The sequence below is a fragment of the Ranitomeya variabilis genome, chromosome 4, assembly GCF_051348905.1.
Source record: "Ranitomeya variabilis isolate aRanVar5 chromosome 4, aRanVar5.hap1, whole genome shotgun sequence".
Classification (NCBI taxonomy): Eukaryota; Metazoa; Chordata; class Amphibia; order Anura; family Dendrobatidae; genus Ranitomeya; species Ranitomeya variabilis.
In genome coordinates this window covers 288593390-288616691 of record NC_135235.1, presented here as the reverse complement: position 1 = coordinate 288616691, position 23302 = coordinate 288593390, and the positions used below count along the sequence as shown (strand labels likewise).

At 43.0% G+C, this 23302-nt stretch overlaps 1 protein-coding gene across 2 annotated transcripts in view; it reads right to left on the bottom strand.

Annotated features, from left to right (window-relative positions):
* PUSL1 (pseudouridine synthase like 1) overlaps positions 1-23302 on the bottom strand; it is a 62985-nt gene that overhangs the window by 18172 nt on the left and 21511 nt on the right. For both annotated transcript variants that reach the window (XM_077250125.1, XM_077250126.1), the window contains exon 3: positions 2312-2499. In XM_077250125.1, coding sequence (XP_077106240.1) covers positions 2312-2499 — 188 coding nt within the window. The remainder of the gene's footprint in view (positions 1-2311; positions 2500-23302) is intronic.

Below are 23302 nucleotides of genomic sequence, written 5' to 3'. Positions count from 1 at the left end.
AAGACACGCCCCTGAGGATCCTGTGAACACGCCCCTTTGTAAAGATGATAAAAAAGTAGCACTAATTAAAAAAGCTCATATCTCTGGAACCGTATGACGGATTGTAAAAAAACAAAACATGACATTTTCAGGGGAGCAACAGGAATAGAATAACATCAAAGACTGCCCAGTTCTGGCAGATTCTCTTTAAAGGGATTGTCCGGTAACAACAAGTGAATAGGTCATAACTTGTTTCTCGTGTGAGTCTGACCATCAGGACATGCACCGATCAGCAGAACAGTCCATACAGCGACAGTGCGCATGTCCGACGGCTGCTCTATTTACTCCCTTATGGGGCTGTACTTTTCCTTTTCTGGCAACCTCATAGAATGTAAATGTGGAGTCGGTTGGGTATCAGGATAGGCGGAAAATTGTTTTCACCGAACAACTCCTTTAAGCCACAACCCCTTGAACTATAAACTTTTTCATTACGTATATAAAACATATAATAATTTTATCTCACACCACATCCTTTATTGTGTTGGAATCTTACATAGTAATATATTTACATCATGATGATATTTGTTGTCGCCGTCCCTTTAACCGTTATATACCGAAGAATATGAATGGGTTAACATACGCTGTGTAGTTTGATTTCCCAAAAAGCGAGGGTCGCCAAGGCTCATGTACTAGACCTATTCCCTCTCCACCTCCAGGTAAGAGCTGCGCAGTGAGGGCTGTAGTGATAATTAGTTACCATGGGAACGCATTGTGTGCGAGCGATGCATTACCGGCAGGAATGTTCAGGCTTCTGTGTTCACAGGCCAGAAATCATTGCCGCTCTGCCTCATCTGTTAGCAACAGTAACACGCCGCTGCTTATCTCTGTTACTGGACGTCTCCCGACTGCCAGCGGCATCTACAATAGATTTTAAAGCTCGGCGGTTTCCTGACCTCGGCGCCAGATTATCCCCATATAATTAAATCAAGAAACAATTGTGAAATGAAGCACTTGACATGAGGCATCCACGATGTCTCAGAACGTCGTCCAGGACCGGTGGGGTTACGTCGGCCTCGCCATGCTTTATCTGGATCCATGAAACGTACATTCATACATGTCAGGATTTGTAAAAACGTGTCCTCCCTTTATGGTGAAGCACCACCGCAAAGCCATTGTGTCCTGACAATTGGTGATCTTGAAAAAAAAACATATCCCTTTGGCACAATAATGGCATTTAAAGGGGTTGTCCAGGCTCAGGACTCGAGTCTGAAATCACTATGTGGCTGTAGACTTGTAAATCCTCACAGTGTGAACACTGCACGCTCTCAGGATTCAACCACGCAGGTGGGTCATGTGACCGAAAGTAGGCGATTTGCATACTTCCAGCCACATTCCGACTAGGCGAATCTAGTGAATGTCTAGTTGGCATGTGACTTGCATGTATGTAAAGCCACTGTCTTGAACCTATAGCTTGCTAGTATCAGGCGCACCAAATTCATTCATAGACTCTCACCTCTGAATAAATTTAGAGAATCTTTGGGCTGTCCATGCGCCAGAATCTGTCTGGTGTAGATTTCAGCTACAATATATACCAATCTTCTGGCGTACATTGTAGTAAATTTGCCATGCATTGGTAGGACAACACCCCTTTTGTTAAGCCCCTCCTATTTTATTTTTAGAAAAGTGTAAAAAAAAAAGATATAACTTATTGTTCAAATACAGCACATGCTATAATTATTGTAGCCATTAACCTTGCATGGGGGGAGGGATGCTTTCCTCCTTCTTTACAGCCTGTTTTCTCTTCCCTCCCTGAGAACATAGATGCTTTCCCCCCTCTCCATACGTTGATTTGTGTACAATAGCTTCCCTCTTCCTGCTGCCATCTCTAACACTAGGGGGGGGAGTAGAAAAAACCATCAGAGATGAGAAAAGAGCCATGATGGGGTTGTCAAATTTCACTGACCAGCTAAGTAGGTGAAAGACGAGCAAAATATCAAAGATCATCATTTCGAAAAAACGCTTTTTATTCTTGCTCATATGGGAACAGTACAGTAATAGTTCTACTACTGTCCACCGGAGGGCAGTATTATAGTTGATCATTTCTCCGCCATATGAGCTGGTATACTATATGCTTCTCGGTTTATAAGGCCAGTGATTGAATGGATGACCATTTTTCTGACTCGTACATGCATTACCCAGTAGGGGGCGTCGATAAGCACTAGAAAAAAACAGTTTCTTCCAGGAAAGTCTAAATCCGAAACCAATGTCTGACACTCATTATTATTTCATGAAGAACTATCATCGCTCTGTGTCAATAACTTGCAACGCTCACCAGATGGGCTCAGGGTGTAGATGGAAATTCAAAGCTTTCACCAATGTGTCTTCTGAGAACGGAGCTTTATCTGGGGTCCTTTCAATGTCCACATGCGCAGAATTGCAGATCGCATGGACTCCAGAGTCGGTACGGCTGGAGATTGAAAATTTCACGTTTCCAACTGGCCTGAGTTTCTGTGCAGCCACCTATGGCCAGAAAAAAAGTGTCAAATATAAACCATCACAATATATAATAAATGCAAAGTTCCAAACAAAAACAAATAATGGCCGATATTTTCACAGTGTCCTCAAGTGGCAGATTCAAGTTAATACCAAATAGTGTCACAGCGCCATCTAGAGCCAGTGTATAAAATCACAATGGCAAAAAACACAATTTTATCACAGCACCATCTAGTGGCAGTGTGTGGGATCACATTAATTACTATTACCACAGCACCATCTAGTGGCAGTGTGTAGGATCACATTAATCACAATTTTATCACAGCACCATCTAGTGGCAGTGTGTGGGATCACATTAATCACAATTTTATCACAGCACCATCTTGTGGCAGTGTGTGGGCTCACATTAATCACAATTTTACCACAGTACCATCTAGTGGCAGTGTGTGGGATCACATTAATCACAATTTCATCACAGCACCATCTAGTGGCAGTGTGTGGGATCACATTAATCACAATTTCATCACAGCACCATCTAGTGGCAGTGTGTGGGATCACATTAATCACAATTTCATCACAGCACCATCTAGTGGCAGTGTGTGGGATCACATTAATCACAATTTCATCACAGTACCATCTAGTGGCAGTGTGTGGGATCACGTTAATCACAATTTTACCACAGCACCATCTAGTGGCAGCGTGTGGGATCACGTTAATCACAATTTCATCACAGTACCATCTAGTGGCAGTGTGTGGGATCACATTAATCACAATTTTACCACAGCACCATCTAGTGGCAGCGTGTGGGATCACGTTAATCACAATTTAATCACAGTACCATCTAGTGGCAGTGTGTGGGATCACATAATCACAATCTTACCACAGCATCGTCTAGTGGCAGTGTGTAGGATCACATTAATAATACTACAATTTTAGCACAGCACCATCTAGTGGCAGTGCGTGGGATCACATTAATTACAATTCTTATCACAGCACCATCCAGTGGCAGTGTGTGGGATCACTAACAAGAAATACTACAATTTTACCAAAGCACCATCTAGTGGTAGCCTGTAAAATCACATTAATGATGAATACTACAATTTTAGCACAGCACCATCTAGTGGCAGTGTACAAGATCACATAACTTTTTTTTAGAGACCCATCTAGTGGCAGCGTCTAACATCCATTGGATAATGAATACCACAATTTTATTAATATTAATAGTATTAATGATAAATACTACAATTTAATCACAGCCCCAACTAGTGGCAGTGTGTGGGAACATAATAATAAATATACAATTTTACCACAGCACTATCTAGTGGCAGTCTGTAGGATCACACTAATGATAAATGCTACAATTCTATTACAGCACCATCTAGAGACAGTGTGTAAGTTCACATTAATTATAAATACCACAATTCTATCACAGTACCATCTAGTGGCAGTGTAGGATCACACTAATGATAGATGCTGTAATTTTATCACAGCACCATCTAGTGGCAGTGTGTAGGATCACACTAATGATAGATGCTGTAATTTTATCACAGCACCATCTAGTGGCAGTGTGCAGGATCACAGTGATAATACATACCACTTTTTTTTTTTATCACAGCACCATCTAGTGGTAAATCATTTGCAGAATGTTCAAGTTGCCAAGTAAAATTGAAAAATTTTAAGGTGCGAGATCACCAGTTTACCCACTACCATAACTTAACTCTATAGACATACATTACACAATGTACTTGGCTGATGCCTTGAATCACTTTTGTAGACTTTTTGAACCTGGCCCAGTGGAGGTAACAAAAATGAAGAAAAATGTAGATTTTGTAACCAAAACAAGCTGCAGTATGCCTGGAAACCAGAACGAAACATCAGTCTTTTCTGTTCCCCACGTCTGCATTGTTACAACATACATGTGGTTTTCATTATAGAGAAAAATCATATTGTTCATGAGCAGGAAACCAGATATTCCCTGAGAAATAATATATTCTGGTGACTAACAGATGACATTTACATGCCCTGGCCATGCTGCTGCCCATCACCCTGCAGTACATCACACACAAGTACAGGCCTATTGAATATGTTATACTTGGAATGTGATCATTATATTTACTTGCTACCCTCAGAAGATCTATATGATAAAAAAAAAATTACAACATTGACCACACTTTGATTTTTTTTTGTAAACTAATTTTTTTAAACAGTCGGAGCTTAGTTTTAACTGATAAAATGGACATATATACCTGCATAAATACCAGCAACAACCACTAGAGGGAGCCTGCAACTACATATGTGTAATTATTGAATTCAGTGTATACTGTGGGCTCCCCCTAGTGGCGGTTGCAGGTAGTCAAAAAATTTTTAAAGCAATGTGAATGCAGGGAATTTGGAGCTCTGCATCCGAAAGACAAAGCTCCAGAGATAACAGAGATCGATAAATAAGTTAATTAGCTAAGAATTTAGATCTAGAAACAAAATGGAGATTTATTTTTAAACCTTCAGATTATTAGCGTGCATTCTCGCTTAAAAATTGCTAGCAGTAACAACTGAAATATATTAAAGCAGAGCTATAGTGTACCCATGCATTTATTAAAATACATGGTGGATTCAGAATATCAAAGTCTACAACAAACAGGGCAGCTAAGTTGGAGTTATCCATCATGCTTTAATGGGAGAAGCCAACAGTAAGAATCAATTAGTATCAAAAGATGTAACTTATACTTCACTTTTGGGCTTATTAAAAAAGGTTTTCTTTTAAGACTTTAATCTTTATGACCAGTTGTCAGCATGAGATTGGTGGGTGTCTCACTACCAGATCCTCCACTGATCAACTGACCAAAAGAGCACAACGCAGCGGAAAATGGCACAGCGCCGTAAGATGCATAGTGGCCATGACTGGTACTGCAAGCTCTATCCCATACAAGTGAATGGGAATGACCTTCTGATGCGTAGCGGACACTTCTATTAGTGGATCGGCGGAAATTCTTGAAGTTGGATCCCAACCAATCGGATATTGATGGCCTATACTAAGGATAGGTCATCAATATTAATATTCCTTTGGGATTAATTGTGCAACAAAATAAGCACATGTAAACAAATGAATACAAACGATCATCTAGATGGAATAACGATCAGATCTGCACCGTCATAGTCTAATTTACTTAGTGGGAAATTCAGGAAGGCTCATTTCCATGGAGCTGGCACTGACCCAGCATCACTTCATCCTGTGGCCTGTGCACACTGCTGCTCAGATTAGTGGCACGTGGCGACACATAGCAGATTTACTGTTTTTTTTGGGGGGGGGAATGTGACGTCATTGGATCCAGTGCTGGAAGCATAAACCACACTCGACGTCAGGCATAAAACCTAATGCAAGGACAAATGGCTTTATTAGCTGCGGCAACTCACCAGCCAGAAAATCCTGGATGGAAATTTGCCTCCTTACACAGCAATATAGGAGCAAGAGAATTATCGCTGCATAGTTAGGTAAACTCTCCCGGTAAGGCGATGTTCACACGTAGTCTTTTGAGGAGTACAAAAAAGCCTTTTTCTTTTTTTTTTAACTAGAAAACCAATTTAGAAAAAGCTCTATTTTGAGCAAGTTTTAGTTTTCCTGGAAAGGTTTGGAAGAGTTTAATTTTCTCTTGAAATATTTTTTTTGCAGTCTTCCTAGCGGATTCCATCAAAAACTGCTTTAAATAATTGATATGATACAAATACACACACACACACACACAAACACGCGTTATACTGTGCAGAAATTTTAGGCAGGTGTGTAAAAACTACGGGAAAGTAATTAATAGTTTATTTTTGGCACTGAACAAAACACAAAATGAATAAATCAGTTCTTCTGGGTACTTGTACTTGGAAACAGTTTTTGAAGGAACTCGGAGGGGAAATTGTCCCAAACATCTTGGAGAACTAACCACAGATCTTCTGTGGATGTCACTTGTGAAAATGCTTCTGTCTCTCCATGGAATCGAGATCAAAGTTCTGCAGGGGCCGGATCATCACATTCCCCACAGAGCCGTAATCTGGATATTATGGAGTCAGTCTTGGATTACATGAACAGTCAGGAGGATTTGCACAAGCGACATCCACAGAAGATCTGCGGTTAGTTCTCCAAGATGTTTGGAGCAATCTCCTGCCGAGTTCCTTCAAAACCGTGTACAAGTACAAGTAACTAGAAGAAGTGACGAAGGCAAAAAGGTGGTCACCCCAAATATTAATGTGATTTAGATTTAAACTTTGCTCAATACTTTATTTTTATCAATCAACAAGAAAACTATTAACACTCCTATTTTCAAAAGCATTCTTACTCTGCAGCATTTTTCCCACACCTAAAATTTTGAACATATATATGTTCAAAAAAGCAGGCAGCACTCCATTTTCAGTAAAGTATGCAGGATTTTAATGAACCCACATGTCTCAGCGACGTTTCGGCTCAACTGAGCCTTTCTCAAGGCTTGAGAAAGGCTCAGTTGAGCCGAAACGTCGCTGAGACATGTGAGTTCATTAAAATCCTGCATACTTTACTGAAAATGGAGTGCTGCTTGCTTTTTTTAACATATTGACTGGAGACGACCGGTGGACGGGTGGTCTATGGGCATTGCACCCGAAGCTAAGTATAAGGAGTTGTGCTGTTCCAATTTTTTATTACTATATATATATATATATATATATATATATATATATATATATATATATATATATATATATATATATATATATATATATATATATACACATACATACACACACACATATACAGTACAGACCAAAAGTTTGGGCACGCCTTCTCATTTAAAGATTTTTCTGCATTTTCATGACTGTGAAAATTGTACATTCACACTGAAGGCATCAAAACTATGAATTAACACATGTGGAATTATATACTTAACAAAAAAGTGTGAAACAGCTGAAAATATGTCTTATATTCTAGGTTCTTCAAAGTAGCCACCTTTTGCTTTGATGACTGCTTTGCACACTCTTGCCATTCTCTTGATGAGCTTCAAGAGGTAGTCACCGGGAATGGTCTTCCAACAATCTTGAAGGAGTTCCCAGAGATGCTTAGCACTTGTTGGCCCTTTTGCCTTCACTCTGCGGTCCAGTGCACCGCAAACCATCTCGATTGGGTTCAGGTCTGGAGACTGTGGAGGCCAGGTCATCTGGCGTAGCACCCCATCACTCTCCTTCTTGGTCAAATAGCCCGTACACAGCCTGGAGGTGTGTTTGGGGTCATTGTCCTGTTGAAAAATAAATGATGGTCCAACTAAATGCAAACCGGATGGAATAGCATGCAGCTGCAAGATGCTGTGGTAGCCATGCTGGTTCAGTATGCCTTCAGTTTTGAATAAATCCCCAACAGTGTCACCAGCAAAGCACCCCCACCCCATCACACCTCCTCCTCCATGCTTCACGGTGGGAACCAGGCATGTAGAGTCCATCCGTTCACCTTTTCTGCGTCGCACAAAGACACGGTGGTTGGAACCAAAGATCTCAAATTTTGACTCATCAGACCAAAGCACAGATTTCCACTGGTCTAATGTCCATTCCTTGTGTTCTTTAGCCCAAACAAGTCTCTTCTGCTTGTTGCCTGTCCTTAGAAGTGGTTTCCTAGAAGCTATTTTACCATGAAGGCCTGCTGCACAAAGTCTCCTCTTAACAGTAGTTGTAGAGATGTGTCTGCTGCTAGAACTCTGTGTGGCATTGACCTGGTCTCTAATCTGAGCTGCTGTTAAGCTGTGATTTCTGAGGCTGGTGACTCGGATAAACTTATTCTCAGAAGCAGAGGTGACTCTTGGTCTTCCTTTCCTGGGGCAGGTCCTCATGTGAGCCAGTTTCTTTGTAGCGCTTGATGGTTTTTGCCACTGCACTTGGGGACACTTTCAAAGTTTTCCAAATTTTTCGGACTGACCTTCATTTCTTAAAGTAATGATGGCCACTTGTTTTTCTTTACTTAGCTGCTTTTTTCTTGCCATAATACAAATTCTAACAGTCTATTCAGTAGGACTATCAGCTGTGTATCCACCAGACTTCTGCACAACACAACTGATGGTCCCAACCCCATTTATAAGGCAAGAAATCCCACTTATTAAACCTGACAGGGCACACCTGTAAAGTGAAAACCATTCCCGGTGACTACCTTTTGAAGCTCATCAAGAGAATGCCAAGAGTGTGCAAAGCAGTAATCAAAGCAAAAGGTGGCTACTTTAAAGAACCTAGAATATAAGACATAATTTCAGTTGTTTCACACTTTTTTGTTAAGTATATAATTCCACATGTGTTAATTCATAGTTTTGATGCCTTCAGTGTGAATGTACAATTTTCATAGTCATGAAAATACAGAAAAATCTTTAAATGAGAAGGTGTGTCCAAACTTTTGGTTTGTACTGTATATATACACACACAGGCACACCAATCCATAAGGCAGTTAGCGGCCTCTTATGGCTCGGGCCTGCATTCTTCTCTCTTCCACACGGCGTTGGCTTGGCAGCAGGCCGCAGCCCTTGGAATAGTTCTGTTCCCAGATCTGCCGCACTCCGGCCATCTCCCTGCCTGCTCCCGGCTGCCGGGGTTGAAAGCAGAACATGTGGAATGAATAAGGAGTCACAGGAGCGTGAGGGGGGAACCTGACAACACATTAGGGGCCTACCTCCAGTCACGCTTCTGTGACTCCCACAAGCAAGGCTAAGAATAAAAGAGAAAAACAAGACAAGAGCATCGAAGGAACAAGCGGAGGACAGGCGGAGGTTGGTTATTAGGAATATTTGGCTTAATATCGAAGGTGGAGAATAATAAAAAATAAATGACTAATACACAAAATATCAAGACTCGGCACGTGCTACCTCTAACATCACGGCCAATTCAGCCAAGGATTAGTGATGAGCGAATATACTCGTTACTCGAGATTTCCAGAGCACGCTCGGGTGACCTCCGAGTATATTTTAGTGCTCGGAGATTTAGTTTCTCACCTCAGCTGAATGATTTACATCTGTTAGCCAGCTTGATTACATGTGGGGATTCCCTAGCAACCAGGCAACCCCCACATGTACTTATGCTGGCTAACAGATGTAAATCATTCAGCTGCGGCAATGAAAACTAAATCACCGAGCACTAAAAAATACTCGGAGGACCCCCGAGCATGCTCGGGAAATCTCGAGTAACGAGTATATTCGCTCATCATTACCAAGGATATCTCAAATGTGCTCTGATATTTGACTGAAGATGGGAGAAGAATTTGTGTTATCCGTGGTTTTACATAGGACTGCAGATGAAACCCTGTAAACCTCGCCTTAAAAATTTGGTTTTCTTTAATCCAGTATTGCAGTAACTGCAATTTGCAGATACACAATGATCAAGTGTTTGAGGAAACCGGATACGGCCTGAATACCATTAATGGCCATTCAATAGCTAATCACATAGTCTGGCATCACGCAGGTCAATCAGATGATGCCGTGCTACCATTTCACTCCATAACCCTTTAGTTTAGGGCCCTTTAAATATGCACTCTCGGAGCACCACCATAACCTCAGACTTGATAATGGACTTGGATTGCATTCTCCATCTCCGCTCGCTCGGACTTAAATATTTATGACGAGGAAGAAACAACCCCCCGCGCTGCGCACAGCAGACACTGGCGAGAACAGACGGTCGCAGCCTCGTTTTCTGGAGCGCTCCGTAGTCCTAGAAAGAACGTTGCGTGGCTTGGCTCGGAGATCTGAGTGCTCAGTCTCTACACATCTGACTAAGCCAAAAATGTCCACATATGAGCCCGGGATTCACTTCAGCTTATAAAATATTAATGCCGTACAGCAGCGTGACCATGTGGCCGATCCCAAGGGCAAAGGGAGGTTCCTCAAAAATGATCGCTCAGCAAAAAGGTTCCTCTTCCGCCCCATAAAATTAATTCTCTCCTTGTTCATTCATTCACATTGACCTATCTGCATAACGTACAACTGCGGTGCAATATGGAGTGACCGAATGGACGCGTCGTCATGGCAAGTATATATATATATATATATATATATATATATATATATATATATATATATATATATATATATATATATATATATATATATATATATATATATATATATATATATTGGTAAATTACTACAGCACTATGTAGATTGGTTCCAGGACTGACATTGCCAGGAGGAGGTTCTGACCGATTACATACTCCCGCTCATATATGAAGTACATTTCCATTAATCCAGTCTATATAGTCCACTGGTCTGGGGGATGAGACGGATTATTTTCAGGATCCTAAAGTGCAAGAAAAGAGCTACAAGCAGAGGCAAACAAGCTCTTTTAGTGTCAAAATGCAAAATTTCAGCTTCATACCTTACACCCTTCCCCTTTATTAGCATCCTAGGCAGTTACCTTCTCTGCTTATGCCTACAGTGGTTACCGCAGCTGATCTGTCCCACGTTTGACTGATGAATGGTAGAAGGATAGGGCTGAGACAAAAGGACAAGATAGTAATTTTGTCCTACAGTAGACAGGGCAAAGGGAGAGGCTCCTGCTGTAGTAAGTTGTCATACAGCCAGACACCGGACAATGAGATGAGCGGAGACATTTCTGTAATTCATGATCAGTTTTCTTTAATGAGTCTTCGAACTGGCCATAAATAACATCTCAAACAGTTTTTCTAGGAAATCAAAATTATAGGCTATCATAAGATGTTAGAGGTCCAACCTTCAAAACCTTCCCCGTTCAGTAGTATTAGGGGGCAAAGCAAGAGCAATAAGGTCTCTTCACTGCTGAACCAAGCATAGTGGGGCTTCCACATTGTCACCAAACATCGAGGGGTCAAACACCTGGAAGACCCCTTTAAAATCATCTGTAAAACATTTAGGAGAAATGCAGATAACATAAAGCTGTGCTTAAAGGGAACCTGTCACCCCCAAAATTAAAGATGAGCTAAGCCCACCAGTATCAGGGGCTTATCTACAGCATTCTGTAATGCTGTAGATAAGCCCCCTATGTAACCTGAAAGGTAAGAAAAAGAGGTTATATTATACTCACCCAGGGGTGGTCCCTGTTATGTTCGGGTCCGATGGGCGTCGTGGTCCGGGGCCTCCCATCTTCATAGGATTACGTCCTCTTCTTGTCTTCATGCTGCGGCTCCGGCACAGGCGTACTTTGTCTGCCCTGTTGAGGCCAGAGCAAAGTACTGCAGTGCGCAGGTGCCGGGAAAGGTCAGAGAGGCTCGGCGCCTGCGCACTGCAGTACTTTGCTCTGCCCTCAACAGGGCAGACAAAGTACGCCTGCGCCGGAGCTGTGGCGTGAAGACCAGAAGAGGACGTCATCCTATGAAGATGGGAGGCCCCGGACCGGACTACAACTCCCATCGGACCCGAACAGAATCGGGACCGCCCCTGGGTGAGTATAATCTAACCTCTTTTTCTTACCTTTCAGGTTACATCGGGGGCTTATCTACAGCATTCCAGAATGCTGTAGATAAGCCCCTGATGCTGGTGGGCTTAGCTCATCTTCCATTTTGGGGGTGACAGGTTCCCTTTACTTCAGTGCAGTGGTCTCCGCCACAACCAGAAGTGACGACATCCTGTTCTGCAGCAACTTGACTACTGATCGCAACAAAAAAAATGCACAAAACTTTAACTACGGTATCACATCTCTTGGGGCAGAGGAGAGGAACGTTCTCGATTTCCAATGCTGCTTTTATCGGCCATCTTGTGATGACAAAAGAGGCTGAACGGTCACTGTATGGGTGTCACGAGTGTGTCACGTCCTCAGGGGAGATCTGGGGTTAGAAGATCACTCCGTATTGTGAATCGCAGGACTTCCATTTAGCTTGTGTGTTGGAGTCTCATATTAAATGGATTTTGTTTCCTTTGGTGCTTAAGATGTTAATGACCCTTTCTATGCTGGTCAGAAACATGCAGCTCCATTTCAGTTGCTTCTGATCTGGTCAATTCATCTCTCTATAAAACCTGGCCAGACCTTCTCTTCCTTGCCAGTGAAACCTTTGCTTCCTAGCTCCTTGGAGACTCTGTGCTGAATTGGAGATCGTTGTTGTTACTGGAGATTGCTGCGTGCTGTTTTTGGGTGTATGCTTTCTTCATTGTCCTATTCCCATTTGATTGGTACATTCCTATCCTTCCCTATATACCTCTCAACTTTGGAGAGTGTTTGCTTATTTGTTGCTTTCTTTTATCCCAGTCTGTCTTACGTGTTGATACACTGGCATATCTGTCCCAAGCCTCCTGGGGAGTGAGAGGGACAGCTTAGGAAATAACAGGAGAACAGTAAGGCTGGTGGCCCAAGTCTCCTCACCTTTAGAGGTACCTTTGGGAGCAGGGATAGTTAGGGTTCCTCCAAGCCTAGGGACGATTCAGGGCGGCTTTTCCTAATCACGAACAGTCACAGCGTGACAATCAACAGGAATTTTCTTTGGGGATTCAGACAATGCACATTGGGATCAGCAAAGCCATTCTACGTTCATGGTAAAGGAATGTAGAAAACTAGATATAAATATTAATCAAAAGTCTAGTCGAAACATAAAAAAGTGACCTCGTTAGAGGAAAAAATGAAATAAAAAAATCAGCCAATGTCATGTGTACGAGACCCAGACCCTCCTACGAAAGTAAGAGCACTTGAGGAGTGATCAGATGCAGGCCAACGATTTGGACTCATGCCCACCGCCATCAATGCTGCTGGACGTGGACCACCAAGAAGAACTGAAGCAACGCTTGCTTCCCTATCAGATTCAGAACAGCTGATGATGAATGCTTACAGTTAAGATCCAGAAATTCTTCAGTTTAGCAGGAAGCAAATAATCCTATAATAAACCTGCTCTTCCCATGACCTTCATGGATGCGGCTGATCATAGTTGAAAGCACAGAGGGGTTAAAGAATTTCATGAAGCCTCACAAATGATGGATACATCTCCCCACATGGCTTCAATAAAAAATAAAAAAAAACTACCAACACAGCAGATACTGGCTGAGCACCAGATTACACATAAAAGTACAACGCAGATTTTCTTTTTTTTCTTTTGGATTCGATCTCGGATTGATGTTTGATGCCAGTGATAAAATGCAATGCCAGCATTTCCCGTTGTATTTGAAAAAAACTTTTGCAAAGTTAATATCTGCATAAATGGAGGTCTTTATTAAAAGTCTGGCCGCTGTGTTCGTCCGGTAGGGTCTGGATGGCAGTCATCCAGGGATATAGAAAACAAACTATTGGCTTCCTTAAAAAAACTTGTTCTGAGTATCTTTAATCCGACCTTGGATGATTCCAATGTACAATGAGCTATCGGCTCCAAAGGGGAAAGTACACTAACCAAAAGGCCGGCCGAACTGCAGAGCAACAGTCTTTAAAGGGAATCAGTCAGCAGGATTTCATCTCCCAAACTATGTATTAGTACACGTAGCTCTTTCAAAGACAAGTCCAACAATACCTTTACATGGCCGGTCCGTTCCTCAGTTACTGAGAAATCAGTGTTTGAATTGATATGCAAATGTGGCTGAAGAGTTATGGTAGATCTGAAGCCTCTGTCACTCCAGCTCTGTTCCCCGCCCATGACCACCCGAAGTCACACATCATGTATAGACACAATCCAGAAAAATCAGGACTCATTGATCAAATAAACAGGTTGCCCAAAAGTAAGTATTCCAGAGTGGGTCAAGGAAGTTCCCGGTTGGGGTAAGAGGATGGGATTTTGACGTCTCCGTTCCCCAACAGAAAAGTTGGCAATTATGTTGGTTTTATACCTATGTACTGTTAAATGGCACAGGACTAATGTGACTGCAGTTTATAACCCTACCTGTCATTCTTCCATCATGCAATGGGTGACGTACATTATATTGAAGGCTGTACTGGTCAACAACAAGCCATGACCAAGATCCTGGATGGACCGAATCGTTGCCCGTCCTTGCTATGTATCCACATGCTGACATAACAATTAAACCATACAGCTGAATTGTAAGTGTTGATAGCCTGAGGTTTTCTCCGTCTAAGACCGGCGTCACACCTAACGATAAAAATACGGTCCGTTATTTACGGACGAGATATGCAGAAGTGTTCATGAACAGTTATCCGTATGTCATCCGTATTCAATGCGAGGATGCGATTTTTTCTCCAAAAAGTATCCGTGTGTCATCCGTATGGCATCAGTACGGCAAGATTGTCTGGCCAGCTTGCAAAATGGACATATAATGGATCCATGGGCTCAAATATTCGTGAAAACATATATACAGTATATATATATATATATATATATATATATATATATATATATATATATATATATGTCAGTGAGACACATATATATATATATATATATATATATTTTTATATTTCATACAGAGCTAGATAGCAGCAAGGCCGATAATTCAATGTGCATAAGTATAAGGACATAAAGATAATTAATACCCAGAATGAATGTTTGCCACGGATTCAAGATGTGACCGGTTATCAAAAAAGCATACAGACAGGGGGGAGGAATAAATCCAAGCGGCAACCTATGGTCTAAGATAAAATTGCTTTATTTGTAGAGGGCAAGGAGACAGTGGTGACAACAGAATCACCCAACAAGAAATAAAAGTGACTGAGAACTGGACCCGCCAAACTGTATAATGTATGAACTATAAGAAATAATACAATAACCAAAGAGTATTGCTAACAAAACTAAGAGGGGCATAAGATGTACCCACAAGGGTATACAGATAGAAGTGAGTACATACATAATATCACATATTGCATTGGACAATGCCAGACCGGTTTCTAATAGAATAAGGAAGCATAACAGATGTGTATAACAAAGAAACGGTACATATCTAGAGAGTACATCACCCCAAATGCAGGCAAGTGCTGGCAGGTACACGATCCCAGTGCCCGCCCCAACGTGTGTTTTGGAACACCTTCGTCAGGGGTCGCATAGTAAGACACACAAAACGGGGAGCATAAAAAGGCCACACACAGGAAATGAACCCTGGATGTGCCCCGGAAGTATCCCGGCGCTACCTAGCAACCACCCGCACAACAGAGGGAAATGCGGCGTCCAGGCTGTGCGTGCCGACACACGTGGGGCCCCATGTGATCCGCTCGCAACAAGCACAAGAACGCCGCCCCCAAAGGAATAGCAGGTAGACGCATGCGCCAAAGTAAATCCGAAGCAGGAGCAGTCATGTCTGCTGTGGGCAAAAAGACAGACCCTGCCATAAAGAAGTAAATTGGCGGATCCCAGCAGTAGCAGAGGCTCTAAGATAGAGGGAATAGTAAATTGCAGGCATTGAAGTTGAACAAACTAAATAAAGAGCAAATAGAGCTGATCATAGGACAATACGTAGAGACATATATGCAATAATAGAACACCGTTGTATATACAGAGAATCCATATATCCTTTGAGGCATGCATTTGAGTATAATTATTAATAAATATAGAAGAATTACAACATGCAATACATAAAGAGACAACAGTGGTGCAGAATAGCACACTATAAAATCATGGATTTTTCACATATAGCACACACGAAAAATGTCCAAGAAGATGATACATAAAGTTATTTCATATCTTCGATCTTGTGCCGCAGAGTAAGGAGAGATGCCATAGCCGTGGCCGAAAGGGATATAGAAAGTAGTACAATCTAAAAATATAAAAGAATGGTTAAAAACAAGTCGGACATGAGTCCACCATCACATGAGAAGTTTGCAGTCCGAGGATCACAAAAATGGGGCAAAACTAAGGTTTTCGTTGAGACCAAGGGGATGGGTAGTCCGGAGTGTCCAAATCCATCTAGACTCAAGACGTGCCAGCTTAGTAGAGAGCTTACCACCCCGTATTCCCACATCTAGAGAATCAATACCCCCTAAATCTAATGAGCCTACCATTGCTCCCATGGAATTTCTTGAAATGTCTCAGGAGTGTCTTCAAATCAGAGATATCGGTGGTGCAGTTTGCTGCTGCCTCAATCCCTAGCACATGTTCACGTATGCGAACCTTGAATTGACGGGATGTAAGTCCCACATAGATTAAGCCACAAGGGCATGTGGCATAATAGATCACATACCGTGTGGTACAAGTAATTGCTTTTTTGATGTTAAAGGTTTTCTCGCCACTAGAGTCGGAGAACATACCAATGCGGTCCATGTTAGGACACGCCACGCAGTGGCCACACGGAAAAGAGCCACGGCGTGGAGGGGCATTATCTAGAAAAGTGGCCCTGGGTATCCCTTCATAGTGGCTCCTTGTCAGGTGATCTTTTAGATTCCTAGCTCGTCTAAAGGAAATAAGAGGACGATCTGGTAGAATTTTTGAAATGGTTTTATCCACTTTAAGAATAGGCCAGGATTTAGATAATGCCTCACGGATTTTGGTAGCCTGAGAGTTAAAATTGGTTACGAACCGCAATTGCCTGTCAGACTGCACAGATCTATTTAATGATTGATTATAGATGAGGGATTCCCATACCTGTCTGCCATACAGTCAAGTCCCAAGTTGTAAATCCAGGTAAAATACATTTACAACCGGGAGGGCTGCTAATGCTGTCGCTTCTGGCTGTAAAAGACTGGGGAATGAATGAAATCCAGGGAATGAATGAAATCCAGGGAATGGAGCTTCGGTGAGTAGCGGTGCCGTCATCTAAGCTGCACCCCCTGGGGGCATGAACTCATATGAACTCTGTAGCGTGAGAAAATATTCAGAAACTTTCCCACGCTACAGAGTTCCTGCCACCAGGGGGCGCAGCTTTGGTGACTTCACTAAATTGCCGGCTTTTCTAAAGAACACCGATGGGTATTTCTTACAAGTCACACTGATGGTCCATGTGGTGTGTGAGTTTTTCTCGCCTCCATAGACTTTCATTGGCGTATTTGTGGAGGAATACGCTGACAATCGCAGCATGCTGCGATTTTCTCAACCCGTAAAATACGGCCGAGAAGTATACGGCTGATGGGAGCTGCTCCATAGAGAAACATTGGTCCGAGTGTGTTGTTTTTCCGCCTCTCACTCGTCCGTATTTCTCTCAAGTGTGACCCCGGCCTAATATATTATATAGAAGGCTGGACTGGTCAACAACAAGCCGTGCCCAAGGTCCTGGACGGACTGAATCGTTGCCCGTCCTTGCAAAGTATCCACATGGTGACATAACAATTAAACCACACAGCTGAATTGTAAGTGCTGATATCCCGAGGTTTTCTCTGACTAAAGGCCCCGTCTCACTAAAGGCCCCGTCTCACATAGCGAGATCGCTAGCGAGATCGCTGCTGAGTCACAAGTTTTGTGACGCAACAGCGACCTCCATAGCGATCTCGCTATGTGTGACACGTACCAGCGATCAGGCCCCTGCTGCGAGATCGCTGGTCGTGTCGGAATGGCCTGGACCTTTTTTTGGTCGTTGAGGCCCCGCTGACATCGCTGAATCGGTGTGTGTGACACCGATCCAGCGATGTCTTCACTGGTAACCAGGGTAAACATCGGGTTACTAAGCGCAGGGCCGCGCTTAGTAACCCGATGTTTACCCTGGTTACCAGCGTAAATGTAAAAAAAAACAAACAATACATACTCGCCTTCTGATGTCCGTCAGGTCCCTTGCCGTCTGCTTCCTGCTCTCACTGACTGCCGGCCGTACAGTGAGAAGTGAGAGCACAGCGGTGACGTCACTGCTGCGCTCTGCTCTCACTGTACGGCCGGATCTCAGTCAGAGCAGGAAGCAGACGGCAAGGGACCTGACGGACACCGAAAGGCGAGTATGTACTGTTTGTTTTTTTTGGTAACCAGGGTAAACATCGGGTTACTAAGCGCGGCCCTGCGCTTAGTAACCCGATGTTTACCCTGGTTACCCGGGTGCTGCAGGGGGACTTCGGCATCGTTGAAGACAGTTTCAACGATGCCGAAGTCGTTCCCCTGATCATTGGTCGCTGGAGAGCTGTCTGTGTGTCTGCGTATCGCTGGTCGTGATCGTTGGTAAATCGCTTAGTGAGACGGGGCCTTAAGCGATTTACCAACGATCACGACCAGCGATACGACCTGGCCGTGATCGTTGGTAAGTCGCTGTGTGGTCGCTGGGGAGCTGTCACACAGACAGCTCTCCAGCGACCAACGATCAGGGGAACGACTTCGGCATCGTTGAAACTGTCTTCAACGATGCCGAAGTCCCCCTGCAGCACCCGGGTAACCAGGGTAAACATCGGGTTACTAAGCGCAGGGCCGCGCTTAGTAACCCGATGTTTACCATGGTTACCAAAAAAAACAAACAGTACATACTCGCCTTTCGGTGTCCGTCAGGTCCCTTGCCGTCTGCTTCCTGCTCTGACTGAGATCCGGCCGTACAGTGAGAGCAGAGCGCAGCAGTGACGTCACCGCTGTGCTCTCACTTCTCACTGTACGGCCGGCAGTCAGTGAGAGCAGGAAGCAGACGGCAAGGGACCTGACGGACATCAGAAGGCGAGTATGTATTGTTTGTTTTTTTTTACATTTACGCTGGTAACCAGGGTAAACATCGGGTTACTAAGCGCGGCCCTGCGCTTAGTAACCCGATGTTTACCCTGGTTACCAGTGAAGACATCGCTGGATCGGTGTCACACACACCGATTCAGCGATGTCAGCGGGGCCTCAACGACCAAAAAAAGGTCCAGGCCATTCCGACACGACCAGCGATCTCACAGCAGGGGCCGGGTCGCTGGTACGTGTCACACATAGCGAGATCGCTACTGAGGTCGCTGTTGCGTCACAAAACTTGTGACTCAGCAGCGATATCGCTAGCGATCTCGCTATGTGAGACGGGGCCTTAATACATCAGTACAAGGAGACTTGAAATTGCCTTTTAAAGCCAGAAAAGATTGGGGAAAAAAAAAGAAAAAACTCTGCATAATTATCTACATAATTCCTGATCCGTCACTTTAGAAATATTTTACTCTGAAAACTTATAGTTTGTTTTGCCAAAACTCTCCTAGTGTAAAACGTATTTGATTTCGGCACAATGTGGGGGCTTAGCAGTGAGTCACATAAGCCGGTGGAGGGCTGACGGATGATTGATGCGTCCTCCCACATCTCTCCACTGTAATTTGCACTTCAATAAGAACAGCCATGAAAAATTCTACTTTTTCATGGTCTTCAAGTATCTTACATAACCAAGTTATTATTGCTCAGAACTGCAGTGAGATGAACTTGTCCGCCTCCATCAGTGCCATACACTTTGGATGGAGAGCGCGGTATCATACATTTATACCCATCTTGTAGATAGAATAGGTAGTAAAAGGCCGGTTTTCCCACAACTGTGTCTCATGGTGCGAGTATGGACAGTGATCTACAGACCGTCCATGGATCTGCTGACTAGAACTCAATGGCCACATTGGCGTATACAATGCCCAGAACATGACATTTGCCTAATTTGTAAAAAAAAAACAAAAAAACTTTATAAAGTGTACCTTCAATTACATAGATAAATGATGATCATGTTTCTAAATACATAAGTTTGTCTTTCAAAAAGCATCATGGACCCTCCAAGTTCTGCATTGTTCATCGCTACAGTGGCATGTAAAAGTTTGGGCACCCTTGATCAAAATTACAGTTGTTGTGAACAGTTAAGCAAGTTGAAGATTAAATGATTTCTGAAAGGCCTAAAGTTAAAGATGACACATTTTCTTTGTATTTTAGGTAAAAAAATATATATATATTTTTTCATCTGTTACATTTTAAAAATTAAAAAAAGGAAAGATGGGCCGACATAAAAGTCTGGGCACCCCTTGAGATTTGTGTGCTCAAATAACTTTGACCAAGGTTTCCGACTTTAATTAGCCTGTTAGGGTTATGGCTTATTCACTATCGTTAGAAAGGCCGGGTGATGCAAATTTCCCAGCTTTATAAAAACCCAGCCTCCTCTAACCTTGTGCCAATAACAGCAGCTATGGTTTCTTCTAAGCAGCTGCCTGGCACTCTGAAAATGGTGGAGGCCACAAAGAAGGAGAAGGCTATAAGAAGATAACAAAGAGTTTTCAAGTTGCCCTTTCCTCAGTTAGAAATGTAATTAAGATATAATAATAATCTTTATTTTTATATAGCGCTAACATATTCCGTAGCGCTTTACAGTTTGCACACATTATCATCACTGTCCCCGATGGGGCTCACAATCTAAATTCCCTATCAGTATGTCTTTGGAATGTGGGAGGAAACCGGAGTACCTGGAGGAAACCCACGCAAACACGGGGAGAACATACAAACTCCTTGCAGATGTTGTCCAAGGTGGGATTAGAACCCAGGACTCCAGTGCTAACCACTACGCCACCGTGGCAGTTACCAGAAACAGTGGATGCCAAGATAAGGTCTGGAAGCCCAAGATAAGGTCTGGAAGAACAATCAAAATTTCAGTGACATCTGCTCGAAGGATTCCTAAAGAGGCAAATCAGAACCCCTGCTTGACTGAAAAGATCTTCAAAAAGATTTAGCAGACTCTGGAGTTGTGGTACATTGTTCTATTGTTCAGAGACACCTACACAAATATGGCCTTCATGGAAGAGTCATTAGAAGAAAACCTCTCCTGCGTCCTCACCATAAAATTCAGAGTCAGAAGTATGCAAAAGAACATCTAATCAAGTCTGATGCATTTTGGAAACAAGTCCTGTGGACGGATGAGGTTAAAATAGAACTCTCTGTTCACAATGATCAAAGGTCTGTGTGGAGAAAAAAGGGCACAGAATTTCAGAAAAATAACATCTCGCCAACCATTTAGCATGGGGGTGGACCAATCATGTTTTGGGTTTTGCAGCAGCCAATGGGACGGGAACATTTCATGGGTAGAGGGAACAATGGATTCAATGAAATTCCAACAAATTCTTGATGCAAACATAACACCATCTGTAGGAAAGCTGAAGTCGAAAAGAAGATGGCTTTTACAAACGGATAATGATCTTAAACACACGCCAAAATCCACAATAGACAACCTCAAAAAAGCAAGCTGAAGGTTTTACAATGGCTCTCACAGTCCCCTGATCTGAACATCATTGAAAATCTGTGGCTAGACCTCAAAGTAGCAGAGGATGCAAGAGGACCCAGGAATCTCACAGAACTGGAAGAATTGTCCAAGGGGGAATGGATGAAAATCCATCAAACAAGAATTGAAAGACTTTTGTCTGTCTACAAAAAGTATTTACAAGCTGTGATACTTTCAAAAGGGGGTGATGCTAGTTACTAACCATGCAGGGTGACAAAACGTTTGCATTGGCCTATTTTCCTTTTTGTAAATTTTAAAATGTAAAATATGACAATATATACAGTTTTTTTTTGCCTAAAACACAAAGAAAATGTGCCATATTTATTGTTATCCCTTTTCAAGATCATTTCATCTTCATTTTACTTAAACTGTTCACAATAACAGTAATTTTGACCAGGGGTGCCCAAACTTTTACATATGACTATATCTGTCTTCTCGGCTCCTGTAACCATAGGGGAGCCAGGACAATGACAGATGACAGGAATAGGGGATGAGGACAGTTGTTCTCCTAGTGCATAGATATACTGCAGCACAGCGTCAGACTTCATAGATTTTTTTTGGTTTTCTCTAACCATTACCGTTTCTTCTTTTCTAGGAACGCTGCTCAGAAATTTTGTCGTGCAATAATCAGATAATGACATTAAACAAGACAGAATAGTTTATAGGATCTGAAGACAGACTCAACATCCTTTCACCACCCTCATCCGGTTACTATGAGCTGACTCATCTGTCCTAAGAAACATATAACTCAATCGGAGCTTGTGTCGATGCAAAAGAAACAGATACAAAAAAAAAAAAAAAAGTTTTAAAAAAATCATGGAAAAAGTTATAGTAAACTTTATATAGGACTTTTCCTGTATTACCGTATATACTCGTGTATAAGCCAAGGCACCTAATTTTGCAACAAAAACTGGGAAAACTTATTGACTCGAGTAGAAGCCGGGTATGCATTGTCCCCTCATCCCTATCCTGGTATACAGGTCTCCCCATCCCCGTCCCTGTATGCATGGCTTCCTGGCCTTGTATGCATGGCTCCCCGTCCTTGTATGCATGGCTCTCTGTCCCCCATCCTTGTATGCATGGCTCACCATCCCCGTCCTTGTATGCATGGCTCCCCGTCCTTGTATGCATGGCTCCCTGTCCCCCATCCTTGTATGCATGGCTCACCATCCCCGTCCTTGTATGCATGGCTCCCTGTCCTTGTATGCATGGCTTCCCATCCCCATCCTTGTATGCATGGCTCCCCATCTCCGTTCTTGTATGCATGGCTCCCAGTTCGTGTATGCATGGTTCCTATTAACAAAAAAAAAAATACACATCCTACTTACCTTCCCTGCGCTCCCTCGCTGCATCACATTCCGGTGCCAGCAGCTCTTCCGGCTGAGTGATCACATGTTCCCCCTCATTAAGGTAATGAATATTCACTCCACGCCTATGGGAGTGGAGAGACGTGAATATTCATTACCGTAATGAGCTGGGGCACTTGCTCACTCGGCCGGAAGAGCTGCTGGAAGCGGAAGGAAATGCAGCGAGGGCGCGCAGGGAAGGTAAGTTTGATGTGTGCTGGAAGCCAGCGACTGCGGCTGTAACTGTGCAAGCTATAAGAGAAATGAATATTCACTGCCGGCACAGTGAATATTAATTTCTCTTTAGCAGTGGCACAGGCTTTAGCTGCAGCCGCAGGCTCCTGCCTCTGTGACCCGCTGCTCGGCCGCTCCTCCTCCATCTATCTGGGACAATGACTCGTTTATAAGTTGAGGGGGGGCATTTTCAGCACAAAAAATGTGCTGAAAAACTCAGCTTATACATGAGTATATATGGAATATAAAATAGACAAGCCCGTCCGTATAAGCTGGATGTGG